This window comes from Eretmochelys imbricata, chromosome 12 (assembly GCF_965152235.1).
Source record: "Eretmochelys imbricata isolate rEreImb1 chromosome 12, rEreImb1.hap1, whole genome shotgun sequence".
NCBI classification, from domain to species: domain Eukaryota; kingdom Metazoa; phylum Chordata; order Testudines; family Cheloniidae; genus Eretmochelys; species Eretmochelys imbricata.
The window spans coordinates 16672534-16694292 of record NC_135583.1 but is presented as its reverse complement, the minus strand read 5'-3'; the positions used below and the strand labels follow the sequence as shown (position 1 = coordinate 16694292).

The 21759-nt window shown below is 42.0% G+C and overlaps 1 protein-coding gene across 3 annotated transcripts in view; it reads left to right on the top strand.

Annotated features, from left to right (window-relative positions):
* The window catches only part of ADCY7 (adenylate cyclase 7), a 119718-nt gene that overhangs the window by 43793 nt on the left and 54166 nt on the right, over positions 1-21759 (top strand). For 2 of the 3 annotated variants that reach the window (XM_077831520.1, XM_077831519.1), the window contains exons 3-4: positions 18498-19048; positions 20217-20426. In XM_077831520.1, the coding sequence (XP_077687646.1) occupies positions 18878-19048; positions 20217-20426 (381 nt within the window). In that variant the 5' untranslated portion in view covers positions 18498-18877. Of the gene's footprint in view, positions 1-18497; positions 19049-20216; positions 20427-21759 lie in introns of those variants that run through there. The other variant, XM_077831521.1, reaches the window with a different exon arrangement.

Below are 21759 nucleotides of genomic sequence, written 5' to 3'. Positions count from 1 at the left end.
GAAAAATTAAAATGTCCCTCTAAATAAACGCTACTCCATTACAAAGCATGTTAAAACCACACTTGAAAAACATTTACTTCATTTTTTGGCCTTTGTAACAGTTCACCTCAGAGGTGAATGTGTTCCATGCTGATGGAAGGATTCTTTTCGTATATTGGAGTATCATTTTCTTTCTTGTTTTAGGACTGTATAAACAGTGAGCAGGCTTTTTCTATCTGGAATTGGAAGGTATTTAATACCTGGATGATACAAAATATGTATCTGAGGGCTTCCTTATGCTAGGAAGCTTTTGGGTCCCTGCCTGCAAAAGCTTACAATCTGATTTGAGATAAGATGCAACTAGGGCCAATTGAGGAGGTGGGGGTGGTGGTGGTGGAGAGGAGGGGCGGCAGGAGGGCCATTTGGCCTGGGCCTCAAGCTCAAAGGGGGCTTCAAATTTAGACACTCGTTAATTTTTTGGTATTTGATAAGCTTCGCAACTTGTTTTTATGCGCATCCCTATTGGACCAGAAAAGCATTTGTTAAACAAAAAAATATTCAAATTATGTCTCACTCTTTTTTTGGTGCCTTATTTTATTTTCATGTGTTGTCATTTTTTATTTTTATTATGGCTAGGGGCCTCAAAAGCTGGAAGAGGCTCTGGCCTCTCTGGACCGCTGAGAGGGCCTGGATGCAGCAAGTGAGTGTGACTGGAAGTAGGATGCTGCTGATGTGCTTATGGTTATTCACTACACAATGTGGTGGCTTCAGATAATTCAAAACTACTTTTAAAGATGAGAAGTAATCCCAGTCAGTCTCCTTTCTCAGCAAAGTGGCACTTCCTTGCAGACACAGTAAAGCCATGTTATATTGATTTACCATGATGTCTCTCTTTTGGGGATGTCTTCACTGCAGCAGGGAGCAAGCCTCCCAGCCCTGGTAAACAGAATAGCGCCCGTGGGGCTGGAGCTAGCATGTTAAAAATAGCAATGTGGCTGTTCCGGTTGGGGCTGGAGCTTGGGCTCTCAAGCTATGGGGTTGGATGGACTTGACAGCCTGATCTTCCGCTCAAGCCTGAATGTCCACACTGCTATTTTTAGTGCACTAGCTTGAGTCCTGCTAATGCGAATCTGTCTACCTGCCCTGGGAGACTTGCTCTCCACTTCAGTGCAGGACATACCCTTTATGGTTTATGGGAGTTGTTGATTCATCTCACAGCTGACTCACGATTCGTGCTACATAAAAACATTCAAAAATCAAACTGTGGGGTCAGGCCTCCACAAATAGGAAAACCATGGAATTTAAAAAATAAATACATTTTGGGTTCTTTTTATTTATCTACTCGTTTTTGAAACTTTAGGGTGCACGTGGTCATGATTTTCTTTGCAACCATGAAATTCACCTTATTTTTCATTTGAAAAAAAGGTTGTCATGCATTCACATTAGTCCGGGAGCTGAGGCTTTATGAAAAACACCAAATATCATGATACTTGTGTTTAAAGAGTGAGAATTGGCAACAGTTTTTCAGTACAAGAGGCCAGGATCTGGACAACCCAGAAATTGGCTCTCTTGGGTAAAAAATAGCTCAAGTAGACATTGCAGCAGCAAATGAGTGTCCCTTTTCTGTTGTCTACTGTATTGACTCTTGGCTATGGCTGATTTCCATTCGTGAAACTGCCAGCATAACTTGTCTCATCAGGTTCCTCTAGCTCAGCGGCTGGTGAAAGAGGGTGCTTTGCTGTAGTACAGATACGGTGATAGTGTAGCCTAAACAGACATTTAAATGGAAAGAACAATTTTTGCCTTTGGCAGTAGGCTTGAACGCTGTTGCTATTGCATTATGGCTTATTGTTCAGCTTCGTTCTGTTTTGTTTTGCTCGTTAAATTTAATTTATTGTGCCTGAAAAATGACTTTTAAAAATGCTTGGTTCTGCTGTAGCAGTTGGTGCAGCTACAGAGATGAGATACGTTGCTGTTTTACACCCTGGAGTAGTGGCCAGATTAGGCCACTTTACTCCTGAATGAGAGGGTCCATGTGGGCAGGGAGGTGGTGCATTGACTTCACATCTTTAGTTGATTCACCTTAACTTTCCTGAGCATCCCCATGTTAACATGCCCTTTGTATTGCAGCCTCAGTGATCAAACGCCTGCTTTTCAATGTCTGTATCACCTCCCCTTCCCCTGAGTCTCCTTCCTTTCAGTGTGCCTTCTCCCTTCATTTTGCTTTCCAATTATCTTATCCCAGGGGTGAAAGTAACTTAAAGGACTTACCGGTATTTCAGAGTCCTGAGCAGGGGGCGTGGCCTCGACCGGAAGGGGTGTGGCCTTTAAAAACCCTGGCCCTTTAAATCAAGATTTAAAGGCCCCAGGACTCCGGCTGCGGCTGGGAGCCCTGCGGCCTTTAAATCATGCCCAGAGCTACCAGCTGCAGAGGCAGCTTGGAGCCTCGGGGCTCAGGGGCAATTTAAAGGGCCCCGGGCTCTGGCCGCCGCTACCACAGCGGAGCTCCGGGCCCTTTACATTATGGCTGGAGCCCTGCCGCCGCTACCCTGGGGCTCCAGCAGCGGGGCTCAGGTGGTGCTTTAAAGGACTCGGGGGCTCTTGCCCCTGCGGGGAGTCCCAGGGGTTCGGGGGGTGCTTTAAAGGGTGCAGGGCTCCCTGCAGCGGCCGGAGCCCCTGGCCCTTTAAATCAGCACTGGAACCCTGCTACCGCTACCCTGGGGCTCCAGCAGCGGGGCTCAGGGGGTGCTTTCAAGGGCCTGGGGGCTCTGGCCGCTGTGGGGAGCCCCAGGGGTTCGGGGGGTGCTTTAAAGGGCGCAGGGCTTCTCGCAGTGGCCAGAGCCCCTGGCCCTTTAAATCAGAGCTGGAGCCCTGCTGCCGCTACCCTGGGGCTCCAGCAGCAGGGCTCAGGGGGTGCTTTCAAGGGCCCAGGGCTCCGGCCGCTGCGTGGAGCCCGGGGCCCTTTAAAGCACCAGCCTGGGGAAGCCGGTCCGGTCCGGCACGGCGTACTGGCTTTTACCGGCACGCTGTACCGGACCATACCAGCTTCTTTTCACCTCTGTCTTATCCCCTCCTAACTAAAGCCACCTTTTAAAAAAGAAACTTGGCACTAACACGACGTTTGCTTCCATCCCATTGTTCGCTGGGCCTGTGTGTTCTACCTCTGCTCTCTGTCTGTCTTGTCTGTTTTCGCTTGTAAGTTATTCAGGGCAGGGACTATCAACTACTCTGTGTTTGTATCATGTCTAGCACAATGGGGCCCCATTTTTGGTTGGTCCTTAGGCCAATGCTACGGTATTTCTCCTCTAATAAACTTGGTCGTTAATAATAATGAAAGTCCACCTGCGGAAATTTGGGGACAGATGTTGAGGTGCCAAGCAACTGCCCTCCGAAGTCATTGTGAGTTGTGGGTGGTCAGTTGTGGACTATATTGCTATTTATTTTGATAGCCTGGAGGTATTGTAGACAGAGAGAGGAGGTTTTGCATTGGAGCACTTCCCTGTTCTCTTGCTCTTTTCAATCAGGCCAACAATAAATGATCTCTAATTTGCCTCAGGATAAGATTTATCTTCTCACTCCCCTGTATGTACCCCTATTCCTCTCCCACATTACAACCACACTTCACTGACTAAATACCTAGTAAATACCTAGTCCCACCTGAAGCTGCAGTGGTTCTCCAAAAATAGCTGAAATGTAATGAGAGAGTTGTGTGTGGTATGCGCTGCACTCTGGCTCATGGAGACTTTTAACTTCCCAGCCATGCTCTCATCCTCTCTTCACAGGAGGAAGAGTCAGGTTATTTCCAGTTTGCCCGGGTCTCTTATGGTAGAACAGTGGTCCCCAAACCTTTTCTCATGTCCCCCCGACTCCTGTCCGCTCCCCCTCCTTGCCCCCGGAAGCCAGGGCCAGTAGTAGGGTTGCCAACCCTCCAGGATTGTCCTGGAGTCTCCAGGAATTAAAGAGTAATCTTTAATTAAAGATTATGTAATGTGATGAAACCTCCAGGAATACAGCCAACCCAAATTGGCAAACCTAGCCAGGAACGGGGGCCATGGCTCTGGGAGGGGGGAATGTGGACAGGAGTAAGGGGACTGAGGCATGGGCCGTAGCTGGGGGTGGGGTCCCAGGTGTGGAGCCGGCAGCCAGGACCCAGGCCAGTAGCGGAGCTGGGTGGCGTTCCCTCCCTGCCCCCACAACCTTCCTCCGTGCCCCCCTAGGGGGGTGCGCCCCACAGATTGGGGACCTCTGAGGTAGAAGGTTGTGCTTCCTGTTTTCATTGCTGAGAGAGGGAATCCTAAAGCCTGCTTAGAAATCAGGATGGGGTTGGGATTTACTGGAGCAGTATCACATGAGAGAGAAAGAGAGAGAGATTTATTCCAGATGCATTTTGGGACATTGTATTACATTAGTCTTAATAATTTTCTGGTTTGCTGTACCCCTAACACTCAGGCTGTGTGTACACAGCTGTGCCTCTAAAGCCTTGCCACTGTAAGGCACGCAGTATAGCTGCTCTTTGTCGGCTGGAGAGAGCTGCCGCTGGCAAAATAAAACCACCCCCGATGTGGGGTGGTACTTTTGTCGGCGGGAGAGCATCTCCTGCCGACATAGCGCTGTCCACACCAGTGCTTTTCATTAGTAAAACTTTTGTTGGTCAGGGGAGTGTTTTTTCACACCCTTGAGCGACAAAAGTTTTACTGACGAAAGTGCGGTGTAGACATAGCCTAGGGCTTGGTCTATGCTAGCAACTTATGTCAGTATAACTACGTCATCCGGAGCAATGCAGTTATTTGGACCTAACTCCCAGTGTAGAGAGTGCTACGTTGACAGGAGGGCTTCTCCCCCAACCTAGCGACTGCCTTCGGGGAGGTGGAGTGCCTATGCGGATGGCAGAAGCCCTGTCGGCATAGGTAGCATCTTCACTGAAGTGCAGCTGTACCTTCTAAATATAGACAAACCCTAAGTGTACAATGTGCAAAACCACCATTTTTTTGTCTTGTTGAATATTCCTGTCCCAAAGTAATTTTTACTAATTAATGTTTCTAATTTAGGGGGAAATTATGTCAGTTCTCTCCTAATAAATGCAGTTTTTCATATCAGGGATTATCAGGTGGTAGGTGGTTTGTTTTTTTTTTTAAAACCAAGAATTTTCTAATTGAATCTTGGCGCCACAGCGCACATTTCTTCCCCCCCGCGGAAGTAAGAGATTTTTTTCTCACATCTTTCCACTTCAGTGTGTTCTGTATTTCAGAGTTCAATGAAGGGAGTAATTGTTTTTTTTATTAGACTGGTTGATCACCAATATAAGGCTGATTTACTATAATTGGCCAAAGTGGCATTAAAACCAGCAAGCAAACTTGTGAAGAGAGTCTCTGACAGCAGTAACTATTAACTTTTATAGGCAGTGATTGAGGGCACAGTGTTCGACTTGCGTCTTTGGGCCCAAGCATTCTGGAATATTGGACCAATGGGAGAGTAAGCAGGAAGGGGCTTTGCGAGTTGACCTCAGTTTCTGACAGCGTCTCATCTTCATTACCTGAAAAGAATGGAACTGAGGTGGATATTTCCCCAACATCCTCTGTTGTGTGAACTGATGCAAAAACTCGTTTGCCTTCTCTGTGATATCCTTATCTTCCTTAATTGCTCTCTTTACTCCCAGCTAGTCAAACAAATCCAGCAATTCTCTCTCAGGCATTCTGCTTGGGATAAATTAAACTATGACTAGATTTGGAAAAATCTATACAATGAAAAGTTGGCTAACTATTCAGGACACTGTGTTTGAAGAAGAGAATTTTAAATAGGTCACTGAAAGCTTAAAAGAATAAATGGGATATTGATTTGTACAGTGGTAAGATCAGTTTCAAACTGGCTGTGGACAGAAAAATCTATCCATAAGGCATGATGGGAAGTCTGGTAATCATGAAATAATCTCACCCCTTGGGCTTTGAAAGACAAAAAGCATAGCTGAATTTCCCCTTTGGTATGAAGTTTCATGGCAGCCTAGAGTTTGCTTCTTATCAAAATCAGTATTATGAAACGGGTATTTTTCTGCTGGGATAAAAATTGAAGTTAATTGTAAGGCTGAACAGACTTTATCATTTGAATTGTGAAGTTTATGCCCAACAACTTGCTTTAGATTACATGGATTCTTCCAGTAATCCATTCCAGTTTGGTTTGTAAACTAGTTGTAGATTACAGGTTTTCTTGGCAGTTTCCTGACCCACCCTCTAACTAGTATTCCGTCCTGCTTACACTTTAGAAATGTTCTCATGACTGTTTGGTTCACCTCCCACCCAAGCACATCACCAGCTTTGTCTGTAATGAAGCTGTGCCATGGTTCCCCTCTATATTTCTTAAGAAGCTTTCCAACATGGTAGTAATGAGGGAATTGTGACTGAGGCCCTTGGTGGCAGATTCCTGTTGAAATTGAGATTGAATTCTGCTTTCCTTAACTAAAATGTCCCTATTTTTCTTCTCTCATTGGAAAACATTTGCCACATAAAGGCACTGTTTCTCCCCCCTTCCTGTCCCCCCCCCCCCCACCTCCACTGCTGACCCTAAGCAGATGATCAAGTTTAGGTCCAGTACAGGCGCATAGTCCCTTCTCCTCCCCTTCCCCTTTGTGGGTGTGAGGAGGAGAACACACAAACTTGGATTTGTGATGTCCTGGAAAATCCTTGTGAGGCATTGGATGTAATGTTTCCCAGGATCACTGTGTAAAAACTGAGTCCGAGCAGTGGGGGTCTTATTAGCTTGGTTTACACTAGCAACTTACGTTGGTATAACTACGTTGCTCAGGGGTGAAAAGTCCATTGACTTCAATATTGTGGTTGCTTCCTAGAAATCTCTTCCCTTTCCCCTGTCTGATAATAATTTATATCTACTTCCACCAAGGAACCCCCATACTCTATTTTTGTCCCTTATTCATAATTATCAGTTTATTTAAAGCCTATGATGGTAAATACAAAAATTAGGAAGTGGTTTTTAAGTAAAGATCATATGCAAGAGAGAAACTGACCATTTTTGGGTTAATGACCATAATATATATTTATGTAACTACTGTCATCTGGAATGATCAGAACGTTTTGTATAAACTACTGTACGTAAGAATACAAAAAAATCATTTCACTCATTATCACTCTGGTATGTAAAACAGTAGATGTTAATAGCACCTAACACAGTAAGGAAGAGAATAAAAACAAATATCTTATCTATTTGAGTACTACAAACTCATGAATGCTTTAGATTTGCTGTGTAAATGCTTACAAAAACTGCATAGGACAGAGTACAGTCTTTTTTTTCTTAGCTATTTTTAATTTTATTTCTACAAGCCTGTAGTCATCTGCTTCTGCTAGTTGCTAACGGAGCAATTTTCAATTAACACTATATATAATTTGAATACTTCCGATTTTAAGAGGTATATGGACAAGGGTCTCGAGTTAAACAATTTTTTAGAATTACAACTGTGAATATCCACAAAACCAAGTTATATTACATGTGAATGTTTACTTGTAACGTGTTTAGTAGTCTCACAGTTGTGGTTCTTAAAATTTAAACACATATCCTAAGAATCTTGAAAATGTCCCATGATGTTTCATCCTGTCCTTTAGTTCACAGGCAATGGTGGTCTCAACTACACTTGTTTTGTCTACACTTCTGCCTACTTGTGAAATATTAAGTTTAATTATAAGACACACAAATATTTTGTAGTACTTGGACTTTTGAAAGGTATTTGTTTTAAAAGGTGGTACGAGGAGATGAATATGCTCTTAATGTGTAGGAAAATAGAAATAAATACTGCGTTCCCTAGGTTTCAGAGTGGTAGCTGTGTTAGTCTGTATCAGCAAAAACAATGAGGAGTCCTTGTGGAACTTCAGAGACTAACAAATTTATTTGGGCATAAGCTTTTGTGGGCTAAAACCCCCGCCTGATGAAGTGTGTGTCCACGAAAGCTTATGCCCAAATAAATTTGTTAGTCTCTAAAGTGCCACAAGGACTCCTCGTTGTTTTTGAGTTCCCTAGGAATGCCTTCTTTAATGAGTAATTAGGTTTGCTTCATATGTGATTGTGAAGTGTCACGTAGGTAGCCATTCTGAAGGAATGAAGCAGGTTAACTTTTTTTAACAAAGCTTCTTGTCTGCACTACTGATAGCAGGTAGCCACTAAATACAAAATAGGTATTCCTCACTACGCAATTTCGGATATGATTACTTAGGGTTGAGGTAACTGCAGGATGGGGTGCAAATGATAACTCTAAAAGGAGGAGCACATCCTGTTGTGAAGTCTTTTTAACACAATTGTTGCTTTCTGTGATGAGCTGCTACTAAAACAAATTCTGTATTGCAAAAATAAATTTTCATAAACTGATTCCGTTGTGGGTTTTAATAGCTTGTAGATGGTTACTTTTTCCTGAGGTTCACAGTTCATGTATTGATGTTCCTTTTCAATTAATTTTATTACTGCCTGTATGGGTTCCTGGATTTCTTTTGCTTTAACATCTGCTTGTGAGTAATTATAGTAGATAATCTTTATTATGGAAATAAATAGAAATTACTAAAGACGTTTCAGAAACACTGTAGTCATTACATTTGGACAAAACAAAAGAAAGGAGGAATGGAAATTTAAAACCATACTGTCTACCTTTTGAAACTATGGCAGCTAAAAATGGACAAACTGGTTCTGCTTTCTTTTGTGTTGTAGCTATTGAAAAAAATAGGTCAGCAAATCCTGCTTTACTTTGGTTCTTGTTTTCCTCTTTCAAAGATGAGATTTCACAGATTAGCTTTTAGAACACAAACAGAATAGTTTTGGGTGAGTGGGAACAAATTCTCAGCGGGTAAAGGCCCAGGCCCAGATGAAACAATGTGTGCACAGAAGTACATGTGTGATTACCCAGGCAGTTACTGTGAGTATGCACACAAACCATTCAGTGACTTCAAAACAAAGAACCAAACTGAACCCTTTTCAGGCTCCCATTCTGAAGAGAGTTAGTTTGGCCAGTACCTGTCCTGTGTGTGCAGCTCAGGTAGGGAGCTCTTAGCCCTCCCCTTGTCTGCAGACAACTGCCTCGGGGAGGGAGAGAAGAAATACCACCTCATGCCCAGCTCCTCTCAGAAGGGGCGGATGGGATTCTTGACCCACCTGCACGTTGTGCTTCATCGCCAGGGGAGCAGAGGTAATGTGGTGGTGCCCCTGACCACCAGGTCTCTTCACTATCCTTTATTATGGAGTTGGAGGTAGCACCTGGAAAATGCCACATGCTCTACAGACACAAGGAAGGAAGTCAGAGTCCCTGTCCCTAAGAGCATTCTGTTCTTGCCTGATCTTACTCTGATTTTCCACCCCACCAACCCTCGCTCTCTGTCTTGCCTTGCCCTGCATGTTTTGTTTTGGGAGAAGCTTGTGAGGATCCTCATTGCTGCCACAATCCAAGAGTAGGCTCTTCTGGGGTAGGCAGCCACCCATCTCCTGGTGTGACAGCACCTTAAATACTCCTTCCATTCCTGCTGTTCCTTTTTGGGCACTATGTGAAGGCAGAGATTCTGGAGTTTTCCCTTAGCTCAGTGCCGTGTGGAGTGTATATGTATATAGTGCTTAAAGTGACAGTGCAGGGAGACTGGGAAGAAGGTTTTCAATGGGCCTTCTGTTGCTGGATTTGGGGGGGAAGGGTGTGTGTGGGGGGGAATGGTGGGCCTCCCACTCACTCCCAAACAAGATGTGAGTGAGAAGTGGGTAGCTTGCCTGCCCCCAGAAGATAATGGAGGCTGGTGAGAGTAGACCACCAGCCACTGCTTTTGACCTCAGATATGTCTGATAAGGTGGGGAGCCCAAGCCCTTTTGGGGTCTGGAAGGCATCTAGGGAGCAGAAAAGGATGAAGGGGAAATTGGTGGATGGACATCCTCACCTGTCCCCTTGTGGAAATAGCTAGGGGACTTGGATGGAGCCTATTCAATTATTGTTTTAGAATACTGGCTTGCACAAAATGTGAACTCATCTTTGTTAGTTTCAAAACAATATCATGAGAGGCTGCTTGAGAAACCTCAAATCCCAGGGAGTTCACCCTTGACGTTGTGTGAGGGAGGTAATAATTCCAGGGTCAAAGGAAACTAGAGATAGCTCAGGATGGCTGACCAGACACACAAATTGATATTTTAAGGCACTGAATATAATCCTAATCTCATTGATTTCAGTAAGGCCAGGATTACATCCACTTTGTATAGACTGCTTCATTTATGCCGGCCATATTATATACACGCAAGGCAGTGCATTTCATAGTTGGAGGTGGCTGAACCCACCCCCTGTCCCCCCAAACGTTTTCTTGCTAGAAATGAATAAGGGGGCAGAGAGGGTCAAGAGCCACATGAGTCCTTTCAAGGTTAGTCACGCTAGCTGGGAAGAATGTTTGGTGTGCAAAATTTGGTGCAACAAATTGATCAGCTCAGCACACATCTGAATCTATCTGAAACGCTGTATGGATCCACTTAATGAAATATTAGACTGTCTTGGAAAATAAGGCTTCAGGGGGGAAGAAGCACTATGTTCAGTAGCTCACCAATATTATGAGAGGTGGCTGCTACCTGCAATATAAGTATTGTTCAGTAATAAATTGTTAGCTAAAAGAAAAGGAGTACTTGTGGCACCTTAGAGACTAACCAATTTATTTGAGCATAAGCTTTCGTGAGCTACAGCTCACTTCATCGGATGCATGAATACAGTATGCATCCGATGAAGTGAGCTGTAGCTCACAAAAGCTTATGCTCAAATAAATTGGTTAGTCTCTAAGGTGCCACAAGTACTCCTTTTCTTTTTGCGAATACAGACTAACATGGCTGTTACTCTGAAAATTGTTAGCTGTTAATTGGTTACATACTGAGCATTTTGTTCACTTTTGATTTTCACCAGGCTAAAGAGAGACAAGGGGTAAGAGTTCTTGCTGCTTTGGAGGAACATCAGTTAAACTCCTGAATCATGTTATCACACCATAAATTGATTCTGCTCTTGTCTCAGCCAAACTTTCTGCTTTTGCATTGATAAATGAATTGATCTGCATGGTATGTGTTCCATACCAATTTTCCCTGTGAAGTGGCTCACATTTTCCTATATTTCTTGCAGCTCATTTAAGATGAGTAAAGAGGCCTCTTTTCATTTCAGGAAATGACTTGCTGAGTATTGTCCTCAATTTCACGTTTCTGTTGGTCTGTCCATAACTTTTGCTACCCATGCTCTGCAGTGTAGTCAGTCTATTCTGTGACTGGTGAGTCCAGGCCCAGGCTTAAGAAAAATTTTGTGGTGACATGAAGCACTGTAGATGGTTTTAATAAGTCTGAGAACAAATGGGATTCAATCTGTACCCAGCAGCCTGATTATAGTTTTACCTTTCCATTTGTTGCAACAGACCCCTCCGTCTTTGTAACGTGGAGACGCTACAGAGTTTCAGAGTTGGCTATTCTGACTTTGCCTACGCTAGAAGTGTTACAGTGATGCAGCTATAGTGCATCTGGTGAAGACGCTCTATGCTGATGGGAGAGCGGGATAATTACTCCACCTGTCCAAGTGATGTTGGTGGGAAAGCGTCTCCCACCGATGTAGCGCTGGTGTGGACAGTTCTTAGGTCGCTGCCACTTGCCTTGCTCATGGAGGTGGCTTTTCCCACCCTGAACGACATAAGTTAGATCAACGTGATAGTGTAGACCTGCCCTGTGAGTGAAAATGTAGGCCAGTCCGGAATAATCAAACCTCCATACTGAGTGAGATACAAAGATTGCAGATTACCGAGACTAATGTTTTAAAATATGAAAAGAGACTAAAAGAATTTCCTTTTAAGAACTTAGGTGAGCATCCTACAAATGGAACCTTAAAAAAATCAGGAGAACTACACACGCTCAAGGTTCCTCCTGCATGTGTTTACTGTGACTCTATTTAGTGTGCTTGTTGCTGTGTCAATCCCAGGATATTAGAGAGACAAGGTGGGTGAGGTGACCTCTTTTATTGGACACACTTCTGTTGGTGAGAGAGACAAGCTTTTGAGCCGCACAGAACCCTTAGACTATGTGCTGCCTACTTATGCTAAACAATCGTTCTATTTTGCATGTTAGCTGTGACTCCCGGAGTACCTTTCCCAGACTCAAAGAAGAGTTCTGTATGGCTCGAAAACTTGTCTCTCTCACCATCAGAAGTTGGTCTAATAAAAGATATAACCTCATCTCCCTTGACTCTCTAGTATGGCTCTAGTTGAAGCAAACTGGTTTCCATTAAAAATTTAGTCTGATGCTACTTGTATTGGTTCCCATTGTAGACTCGGAGCCGCCAATGTGATGTGGCCGTGAAAAAAGCGAATGCGGTCTTGGGATTCATCAGGCGAGGTATTTCCAGTAGAGCTAAGGAAGTGTTAGTACCGTTGTACAGGGACCGATGAGACCTCATCTGGAAGGGCTACTAGGATGATCTGAGGAATGGAATACCTGTCTTATGAAAGGAGACTCAAAGAGCTTGGCTTGTTTAGCTTAACCAAAAGAAGGCTGAGGGGAGATATGATTGCTCTCTATGAATATACCAGAGGGATAAATACCAGGGAGGGAGGGGAATTATTTACGCTCAGTACCAATGTAGACACAAGAGCAAATGGATATAAACTGGCCATCAGGAAGTTTAGACTTGAAATTAGACGAAGGTTTCTAACCATCAGAGGAGTGAAGTTCTGGAACAGCCTTCCAAGGGGAACAGTGGGGGCAAAAGACATATCTGGCTTCAAAACTAAGCTTGATAAGTTTATGGAGGGGTGGTATGATGGGATAGCCTAATTTTGGCAATTAATTGATCTTTGACTATTAGTGGTAAATAGGCCCAATGGCCTGTGATGGGATGTTAGATGGGGTGGGATCTGAGTTACTACAGAGAATTCTTTCCTGGGTGTCTGGCTGGTGAGTCTTGCCTACATGCTCAGGGTTTAGCTGATCACCATATGTGGGGTTGGGAAGGAATTTTTCTCCAGGGCGGATTGGAAGAGGCCCTGGGTTTTTTTCACCTTCCTCTGCAGCGTGGGGCACTAGTCACTTGCTGGAGGATTCTCTGCACCTTGAAGTCTTTAAACCACTATTTAAGGACTTCAGTAGCTCAGACATAGGTTACGGGTTTGTTACAGGAGTGGGTGGGTAAGATTCTGTGGCCTGCATTGTGCACGAGGTCAGACTAGACGCTCATAATGGTCCCTTCTGACCTTAAAGTCTATGATTCTATTAATCCTTCCCCCACTAACTTAGGGAGCAGGTTCTATGGATGTAGCAAGCTTTACTCTTCTGTTCTGGATTGGAAAGAATCTTGTAGCCTTGTAAAGGGAGTCTTTCTTTTCCTTTCATTATCTGTGCATCCATTATGTGCTATAATCTCAGTGGCCTAGTTTCTTTACTTGGCCTAAATTATCACCACAGTAACTGGCATATACAGCTGACTACAGAGCACACACAGGTCTTGGCCAAGTCGCTGTCGCTGGTACTGTAAAGATTCTCTTGCACTGTTCTATGGTGTGACTCCTAACCCTCCCTACTGTTTTGTTTTTTTTTTGTACATATGTATTAACCTAGAGGTTAGTAACAAATTATTCCTGCTCCAGTCCAACCCATTTAAATACAGCTTTTCTATCAGCTGCTACTCTTGTGATGGAGGAATGGGACACGCTCAGCAACGTGGCTTCTTCTCAGTGGCCTGGTGGTCAGGATTTGGCACGTCAGCTGCAGTGGAGCTTGGGTTTGATTTACCATCAAACAGCCAGTGGTGCTGCTGGGAGGTTGGTTATTTGTGAATATTTTACTGTGACGCAGGTCCCAGGTTCAAGTCTGCAGAACCATGGCTGGAAAAACGAAAGTTTGTAACATGAGCTCTCAAATTGATGCTGATATACAAACATCCTTGGATGTATAAACAAGGGTGTAGTGAGTGGGAGTAGGGAGGTGATTTTACCTTTTTGTGTGCCATTGGTGAGACCAATAAAGGAATACTGCATGCACAGTTCTTAAAAAGGTGTTGAAAAACTGGAGAGGATAAAGAAAAGAGCCTCAAAAATGATTCAAGGACTGGAGAAAATGCCTTACGGTGTGGGACTTAAAGAGTTCAAACAGTTTAGGTTATCAAACAGCAGATCGAGAGGTGACTTGATGACCGTGTATAAGAACTTTCACAGGTGAGTAAATTCTGGGTACTAAATGGCTCTTTAAACTAGTGGAGAAAGACCGAACAAGAGTGACTAGCTGGAAGCTGAAGCCAGGGAAATAAGTAAGGCACAGATTTTTAATAGTGAAGGTGTTGAACCATTGGAACAAACTATCCAGGGAAGTGTTGGATAATTGACCTGGATGCTTTCAAATAGAGACCGGATGCATTTCTAGAGGTTATACTTTAGCCAAACCCTAGTTATTGGGCTCAATAAAGTGGTAATGGGGTGAGATTTAATGACCTGTGATATACAGGAGGTCAGACGAGATGATCTTATGGTCCCTTCTGTCCTTTAAAGTCTATGAAACTATAGGTGTAATTTACTAGACAACTGTGTGTGTATATGTGCATATGTGATAGGAGGATGCGCAAAGGAAGCAATTAGGCCTTTGATCAGCAAAGCACTTAAGCATCTGCTTAATTTCAAGCTTATGCTGAAGTCCTATTGAGTGGGAAAAGCTGTTTGTTTGTTTGTTTGTTATTTCCTGGTTCAGTAAGTTCGAGAAAAGAATCATAAACTGAAAATATAGGAGGACTGATGAAGTGCCCAGCAAAGAAACATAACCAGACCTTTGAAAATGTGGAGCATCCAGGTGGATTTTTTTAATACTTTCCATTGGGCTTTAAGAGGGATTATTGTAAGTAGCCATGACATGATATGTAGGTAATTTCCTAGTGTCAGGGCTGAAATTGGGATGAATAATGCTAGGTCAACAACTCATTACTTTTAATTTTGTTGAGTGGAATCTAGTGTTTACTGTAATTATCTGCGCAAATTCCACATTTCTGAATGGGAGAAACCTCCCTCAAAATTTAGTGTGAAGTACAAACCACTCTAACTAGAGTGGTACCTATAAAGGATTATGTATGAGTCATTACAGCAGGGTTTATGTTGTATTTCCTCAGATACTAGAGTAATTACTGAAATTATTGTACAATAAACCTGCTTATTTTGATAGTGCTTTACAGCCCCATTCCACAATCTGGCTGTTCAGTAAAACTAATTTATCACCTGTACCTGTAGCGAGTGTGTATTAAAATGTTATTCATTCCATGCCAGCTGTAGTGTTCTGAATCATCAAAATTATACTGGAAATTTTAACAGATCTCTGTAGAAAAGTTGACATAAGCTGCTTACCATTAGCAGAGAGAGAGAAAAATGTAAAAATGATAGAACTTTTTCACAGTGTGTACAATCTCTGTCACATTTGCTGTTCAGAGCACATTTTATCAAAGCATGTAACCTAACAGAATTTTTTTTAAAAAGGGGGTAGGGTGGGGTTTCGATGCGCATGAATAAAAATAGTATCTGCTGTATGCTAACAGGCATTAAAAACAACCAGGGCTATCTGTACTCAAGCTTCAGATCATAAACTGATCACTAGCAGTTCAGAACACATTGTGTGGGAAATTTCTGTCAGTTCCATTATAGGAATTGTCACCTTCACTGAGAAATACAGTATAAGCTATAGTTGGAGAAGGCATATTGGAGTAATTGTATATTGCATCTCTTCTAACAATTGCGAGACTCACAAATGCACTTAGCTACTCTCTTGTGTTGAGAAAAATCTGTTACCATATTTCAAAATATTTGGCCTGATAAATTGTCGTTCTTTGACAATACCAAAGGAGGGCAGGGGCAAGGCACAAGACTCAGGGCTGAATTACCCATTATCAGTTTATTCTCAAAACCAGTTGTGCTGTCATTATTTATTTGGTAGCTCAAGAAAAAGTAGATGTGCATTTACAGATTTATATTTATAGATTACGACTGTGAGAGAGTGAAATGTGGCATCGTGTGCATATATAAAAAAATCACTTCCCTGCCCCTCTTCAGTTTGATTTTGAAAGATGCCTTCAAAACTACGTCCACAGAATTTGCAAATGGACCAATGTGTATATGCAAATAGGTATCTGTGAGCTTACTAATTTAGAGGCTTTTTAAAACTTGTCCCTTATAGTAAACCAGGTTTTGACAATTACAGTTAATAAATGTAATTTGTTTTTTCGTAAAAATGACTTCCTTTCATTTGCAAAGTGTGTGTATAAATGTTGTTGTTTTATGATGTTTGATAGAAATCACTTTTTTTATTATTCACAACCATTCACAATCCAATATATTCTGTTCTTCTACCTTGTCCTCTTGTTTTGTAAGTAATGCAGATTTACAGAACATTGTGGGCAAGTGCTCAACGTGTTTGTCAATGGGAGTTTCATACTTGCTACAGTTGCAGGATTGAGCCTTCTGCTTTCACCTGAGGCTAATGTCTGGAAAATTCACTTGTTAATGGGGAACGTTCTAGAATTTCGTTATATTGGTGTAGTCTAAATCTTTTGGTATGGTTTAAAAATAGAAAAAAGCCCCAGCACCATCTCCAGTTGTAATGTGTCCACTGTGTCTGCGTGTGGTTAAACAGTTTGTCACTTGAAAGTAACTATTTAAGTTAGCTTTTCAGCAAGTTTTCTTGTATCAGGCCATACCTTTTGGGAGAAAAGCCAAGATTAGAACACCATGGTGATGGTAATCTAACAGTAAGAAAGCTGTAATTATTTTATCAAGTCCTAATAAAACATTTTTTGAAATCCTGTTTCTCACACTTCACTGGCTCTTTTTAAAAAAGTCTCCCCTGTCATAGAATGAACTATATTCAAGCAGCTATTTGAAAATCATCAGTCATTACTAGTTAACAGTGTAACTTATCCCTTAATGTTCATTGTTACCTTAACATGGCTGTTGCCATAGAAATAGTATAAATTAGATGTGAAAGACCTTTTTTTTGGTTTCTGTTTTTAAACAAATCTGTGCTTTAAATATTACTGTAGTAGGTTTTGGTTTTGACAGCTATACTTTGTTCCTATTTTATTTTTTGTTTCATATTTTTAAGGAGGTAAATTTAATTTAAAGAAAATTTAAGTTAGGGTTTTTTTATTAGGTTGCAAAAATCAATGGATTACCAACAAGATAGTGTGAATAAAAATGAAATTGTCTGTACGTGTTGGGCCATATCATACTGTCAGTTTTAGGCAGAAATTTCCATTGATTCAGGGAGCTCTCCTTAAAAACTGATAATCTAGTATGTCCTGTAGCTTTAAACAAGAAGAAACAAAGCTGCTTCAGTCTGAGTAAACTATTACATATTTAAGGTTCCAGGGAATTTTTCCTGAATAGGAATGCAGGATTGGGTCCTTCAATTAGCAAGAACTGAAATCAGTTCTTAGCACTGATCAGGAATATTTTAAAGTACTGATTTCAAATGACCACCACTCTTATATTGAGTAGTTGCTTCCTCTACGAGCTGTTAAATCTATTCTAATGGGACTGCGAGAGGAGTAAGATATCACTTGTAAGCGTGGCAAAATCCAGCCCAAACGGACTGTGCGTTTTACTTATTTGTGCTCTTTCTGCTATTTAAGTGAAGGTACTGTGATTTATGCACACATCTTTAAATCCATGTTATGCAGACTTGTAAAATGGGGAAACTCTCTGCAAAGAAATCATGGTAGTGTTTTGGAAAGTAAGTAATCTGATCCTTGGAAAGACCCATTTTGTTAGTTTTGTGTGGGAAGAAATAATTTGGGGTACAGAGGCGAATTTCAGTCATTGTTTTGGCTTTAAACAGCCAGTTTTTAAACATGAATAGATTATGTTCCTCATTTTTTAGTATGACCAATACATGATTCTGTTATATAGTTAATATCCTTTTGTAACTGAATATCAAAGTCAAATATATTAGCCTATCAAATATTAAATATGCAAGAGTAGTATTCTACTGCACTGTTCAATTTATTCTGCCTGTTTCAATCTCAGAAGAATTCTGCATGTCTGTATGTGCAGTCAGTTTCAAAATTAAGCTTTTATTAGAGGTGGGCGGGGGGAGCAAACTTCTACATAGCGTTGGTCACTTCTCTTGCCATTTTTGATTGCTTGGACCATCTTCCCCTACCATTCGCAATTGCATAATGTGCCTGTGGCATCTGCAGCAATTGCTCATGTGGGAATGTAACATTAGAAAAGTATTAAATATATTTTTACCTTCTTTTAAGTGTTTCAATGGCTAGAAAAAGGTGAGCCAGCAGCATATGTCCAGCTTTAGCAAGTGCTCCATGGATCGTTTGAGACCCACTGCTTTAGAGTTTTTATGTTATGTTAAATAGAAAGTAATAAATGTTGCAGGACTGTTATGCCTAATTCTCATGGCCAAGGAATATTTTTTATCCCCTTGTTAAAGGTCATTTACAGTGAGGCTTTCTCAGAAAAAAAATCCATCCACTTAACTGAAGCCTTATTTTTAATCATGCTTTCTCTCCACAGAGTTTATCCCATGAAAAAGCACCCGAAGGGAATTGCTGACAGCTTGTGGAAGGGAGTTACAGTGATTGTAGCAAAATAAAACCTCGACAGCAGCAGCACAAGTATCAATCTAGCTAGAAAAAACTTGTATGGAGCTGTTGAAGAGTAGGATGTGGCTCTGCAAAGGAGAGCTCTTCCCTTTCGTTTATATTGAGATCTGAACTTTATGCTCATGAGGAGACGCGCAAGTGCAGAATGTGAGTCACTCAGTGTGGTCAAGCAAGTCAGAACCAAGGGCTACCTTAGAAGACAGAAGTGCTCTTGAAAGAAGGATAGATCTATCTTTGCTTTGTTGTCATCACTGGGAACTGAGAGAGAAGTCAAAGCCAAACTGGAATAAAATGCCAGCTAAGGGCAAATACTTCTTTAATGAAAATGAAGACTGCAAGATAACAGATCCACTTTATGAGAAGTATCGCTACACGAGCCAGCAGCATCCGATTCTTCTCCTGCTGCTCTTCATTGCAATTACTTTCTGTATTACGCTAATTATAATATTCTTTGTCATGCATGTGAGTATAACCAGGGTTCTTAGTTTGTACTGTACATTGTGTGAGGTCAGAAGGAACTTGTATCAAACTTCACAGAAACTCACTGGGCACATGTTTCATTGGGCTAGAATAGTGTAACCCTTACTTCAGGTTAGTGGTAGCTGTGTCCATGGGAGTACCAGCGTTTTGTGTGTGTGTAAATTCTAACTTCAGATTCAAGAATATGAATGTTTTTAAAAGTACAGCAAACTAAAATGTGAAATAACAGATGGGTTCCCTGGTTATGATTTCTAGTGATTGATTTTGTAGGTGGCAGTTTTTAGAGTTTAATTGTTTGGAAAAAAACTATTATGGAAATTCTTTTGGGATGGAAACAGTAAAATTGTTAAGTTAGCTGGGAGTGAGATCACTTTGCTATGTGATAGATCCAAGTTTATGGAATTACTGCTTGTGGGGGGTTAGGAAAAATACACTGTGCCAAATTCTATATGTGAACAGGCTACCAGAATCATTTGCTGGCTAATTAACTAAATAGATGTAGGGTTTGGAAAGACTGTCTGCTTTTCTTAAATAGAACCAAAGAGTCAAATTCACAGGTAGTAAAAAGGAAAAGATGGGTGATAAAAGGGCTGGTAAATCTCCCTGTCACTTTTTAACACTCCTCTTCAAGTGCAGGTTGAATCAGGTCTTCAGAACTGAGGACCTAGACAGCGTACCCATGATTTGTTGTGCTTCTAGAGGGAAGTTTGTTGAATTTTTCCAATCATACTCTCCCTCCCTTCTTGTTCTTACAAATAACAGTAGTAATGACTTAACAATTTTCTTTAATTTTAACATAATTTAATAGAAAAACTATGCTCTGTAAGTATTAGATATTAATAAAAAATGTTGGTGTAATGGATGGCATTCCCCGATATTAGCAGGTGAAAGTGCAGAAATAAATTGGGGTGTTTTTTCTTTTAGTTTTAATAGGGATTTTTCTGTTCCTAGGATTTGAAAACCTGCATGGTCCCACATATAACATGACAGAAAGGACATCTGCATAAACATTGCTGTAGGAATAGCTTTTCATCTCTAATGTAATATGGTGACATCATAGTGGCATGGGTGACATTAGACACACAATTCGGTTTTGCACTTATTAAAAGGAAAGTACAGTACTAATATAACACTTTTGTTCTGCTTTTAGCAGGGACCACGTCATCATCTTGCTTTCATTATTACAGTATGTACTGCTCTTGTAATATTTGCAGTCATGTACTTGCTTGTATGCATTGAATCCTTATTTCGGAGATGGCTGAAATTATTTGGGATTTTGATTTGGATCTGCTTCCTGACCATAGGATACGTGTCAGTTTTTGGAAGGGGAGATAGCTCTTCAGTCTATGCATGGGAACAGGTATGTACTTCCAGTTTGATGCACTTACATTTAGAAGTGGTAATCAGTATATATTTGTTCTTAAAATTGCAATTCTATAATATTTATTCAATTCGTTTTAACTTTACTTCTTCCCCAAACCAGTTATATTGGATTACAGGATAACACTTTTTGTTAGTCTGTCTGTCCCTGATCCTGCAAAGACTTATGTGCATTCACATTGGCTTCACTGGGACTACTTCACACAGTGTGTGTAAAATTAAGCATATGCCGAAGTCTTTGTAAGCTCTTGGCCTTATGCTTTTAATTTAAATTACCCAAATAAAAATGTTTTACTTGTCATGAATGTACCTTAAAAGTAAATTATTTCTTCCATAATTCTCAGTGTTTTGATTCGCAGGGTGCTGATTGGGGTCCTGACTACAAAGTGGTGTTCAAGTAATTTAAAAAAAAACAACCCCTTTCTAGCTGGGTGTGCTGAATGAAAGTGTTTTAAAATCCAGTAGAGAGGGTGAAGTGAACAATAAGAACTAATGACCCATCCGGGCATTGCGGGGTGCGGCTGGAGTTGATGACTTGGTGTCTGCGACCAGAAAACTGACAATTTTATGAAGCCAAAAAGTCATAACCTGTAGGAAACTCCTCCTAAGCTCTGATAACATAAGCAGAGCAGGTTTTTTTTTTTTTAAGAAATGAAAAATGACTTTTTATCTAATGATACTGACCCTTCCCACCCGCCCGTCCTTTTCTGAATAATGAAAAGTAGAAATGATCTACTAGACCATCAGAATGTGACTTCCATTATGACTGATGTCCAGCCCAATGATATGTTGACTGCAGACTTCAGCTACTGCAGCTGTACAAGAGTTAAAGGTAGCAGCATGTATACCAGGGGTGGGCAAACTTTTTGGCCTGAGGGCCACGTCGGGGTTGCAAAACTTTACGGAAGGTCGGGTAGGGAAGGCTGTGCCCCCCAAACAGCCTGGACCCCACCCCCTATCCGCCCCCTCCCACTTCCCGCCTCCTGACTGCCCCCCTCAGGACCCCCGACCCATCCAACCCCCCACGCCCCCACTCCTTGTCTCCTGACTGCCCCCTCCCGGGACCCTACCCCCTATCCAATCCCCCTGCTCCCAGTCCCCTGACTGCCCTGACCCCTATCCAGGACCGGCGGGCTAGAGCTCTGGCGGTGTGGCGAGGTGAGGTGATGCTGTGGTGGAGGGGGGAACAGCAGGGGAGGGGCTAGGGGTAGCCTCCCCAGCTGGGAGCTCGGGGCCAGGCAGGACAGTCCGGAGGGCTGGATGTGGCCTGCGGGCCGTAGTTTGCCCACCTCTGATGTATACTATAAAGCCAT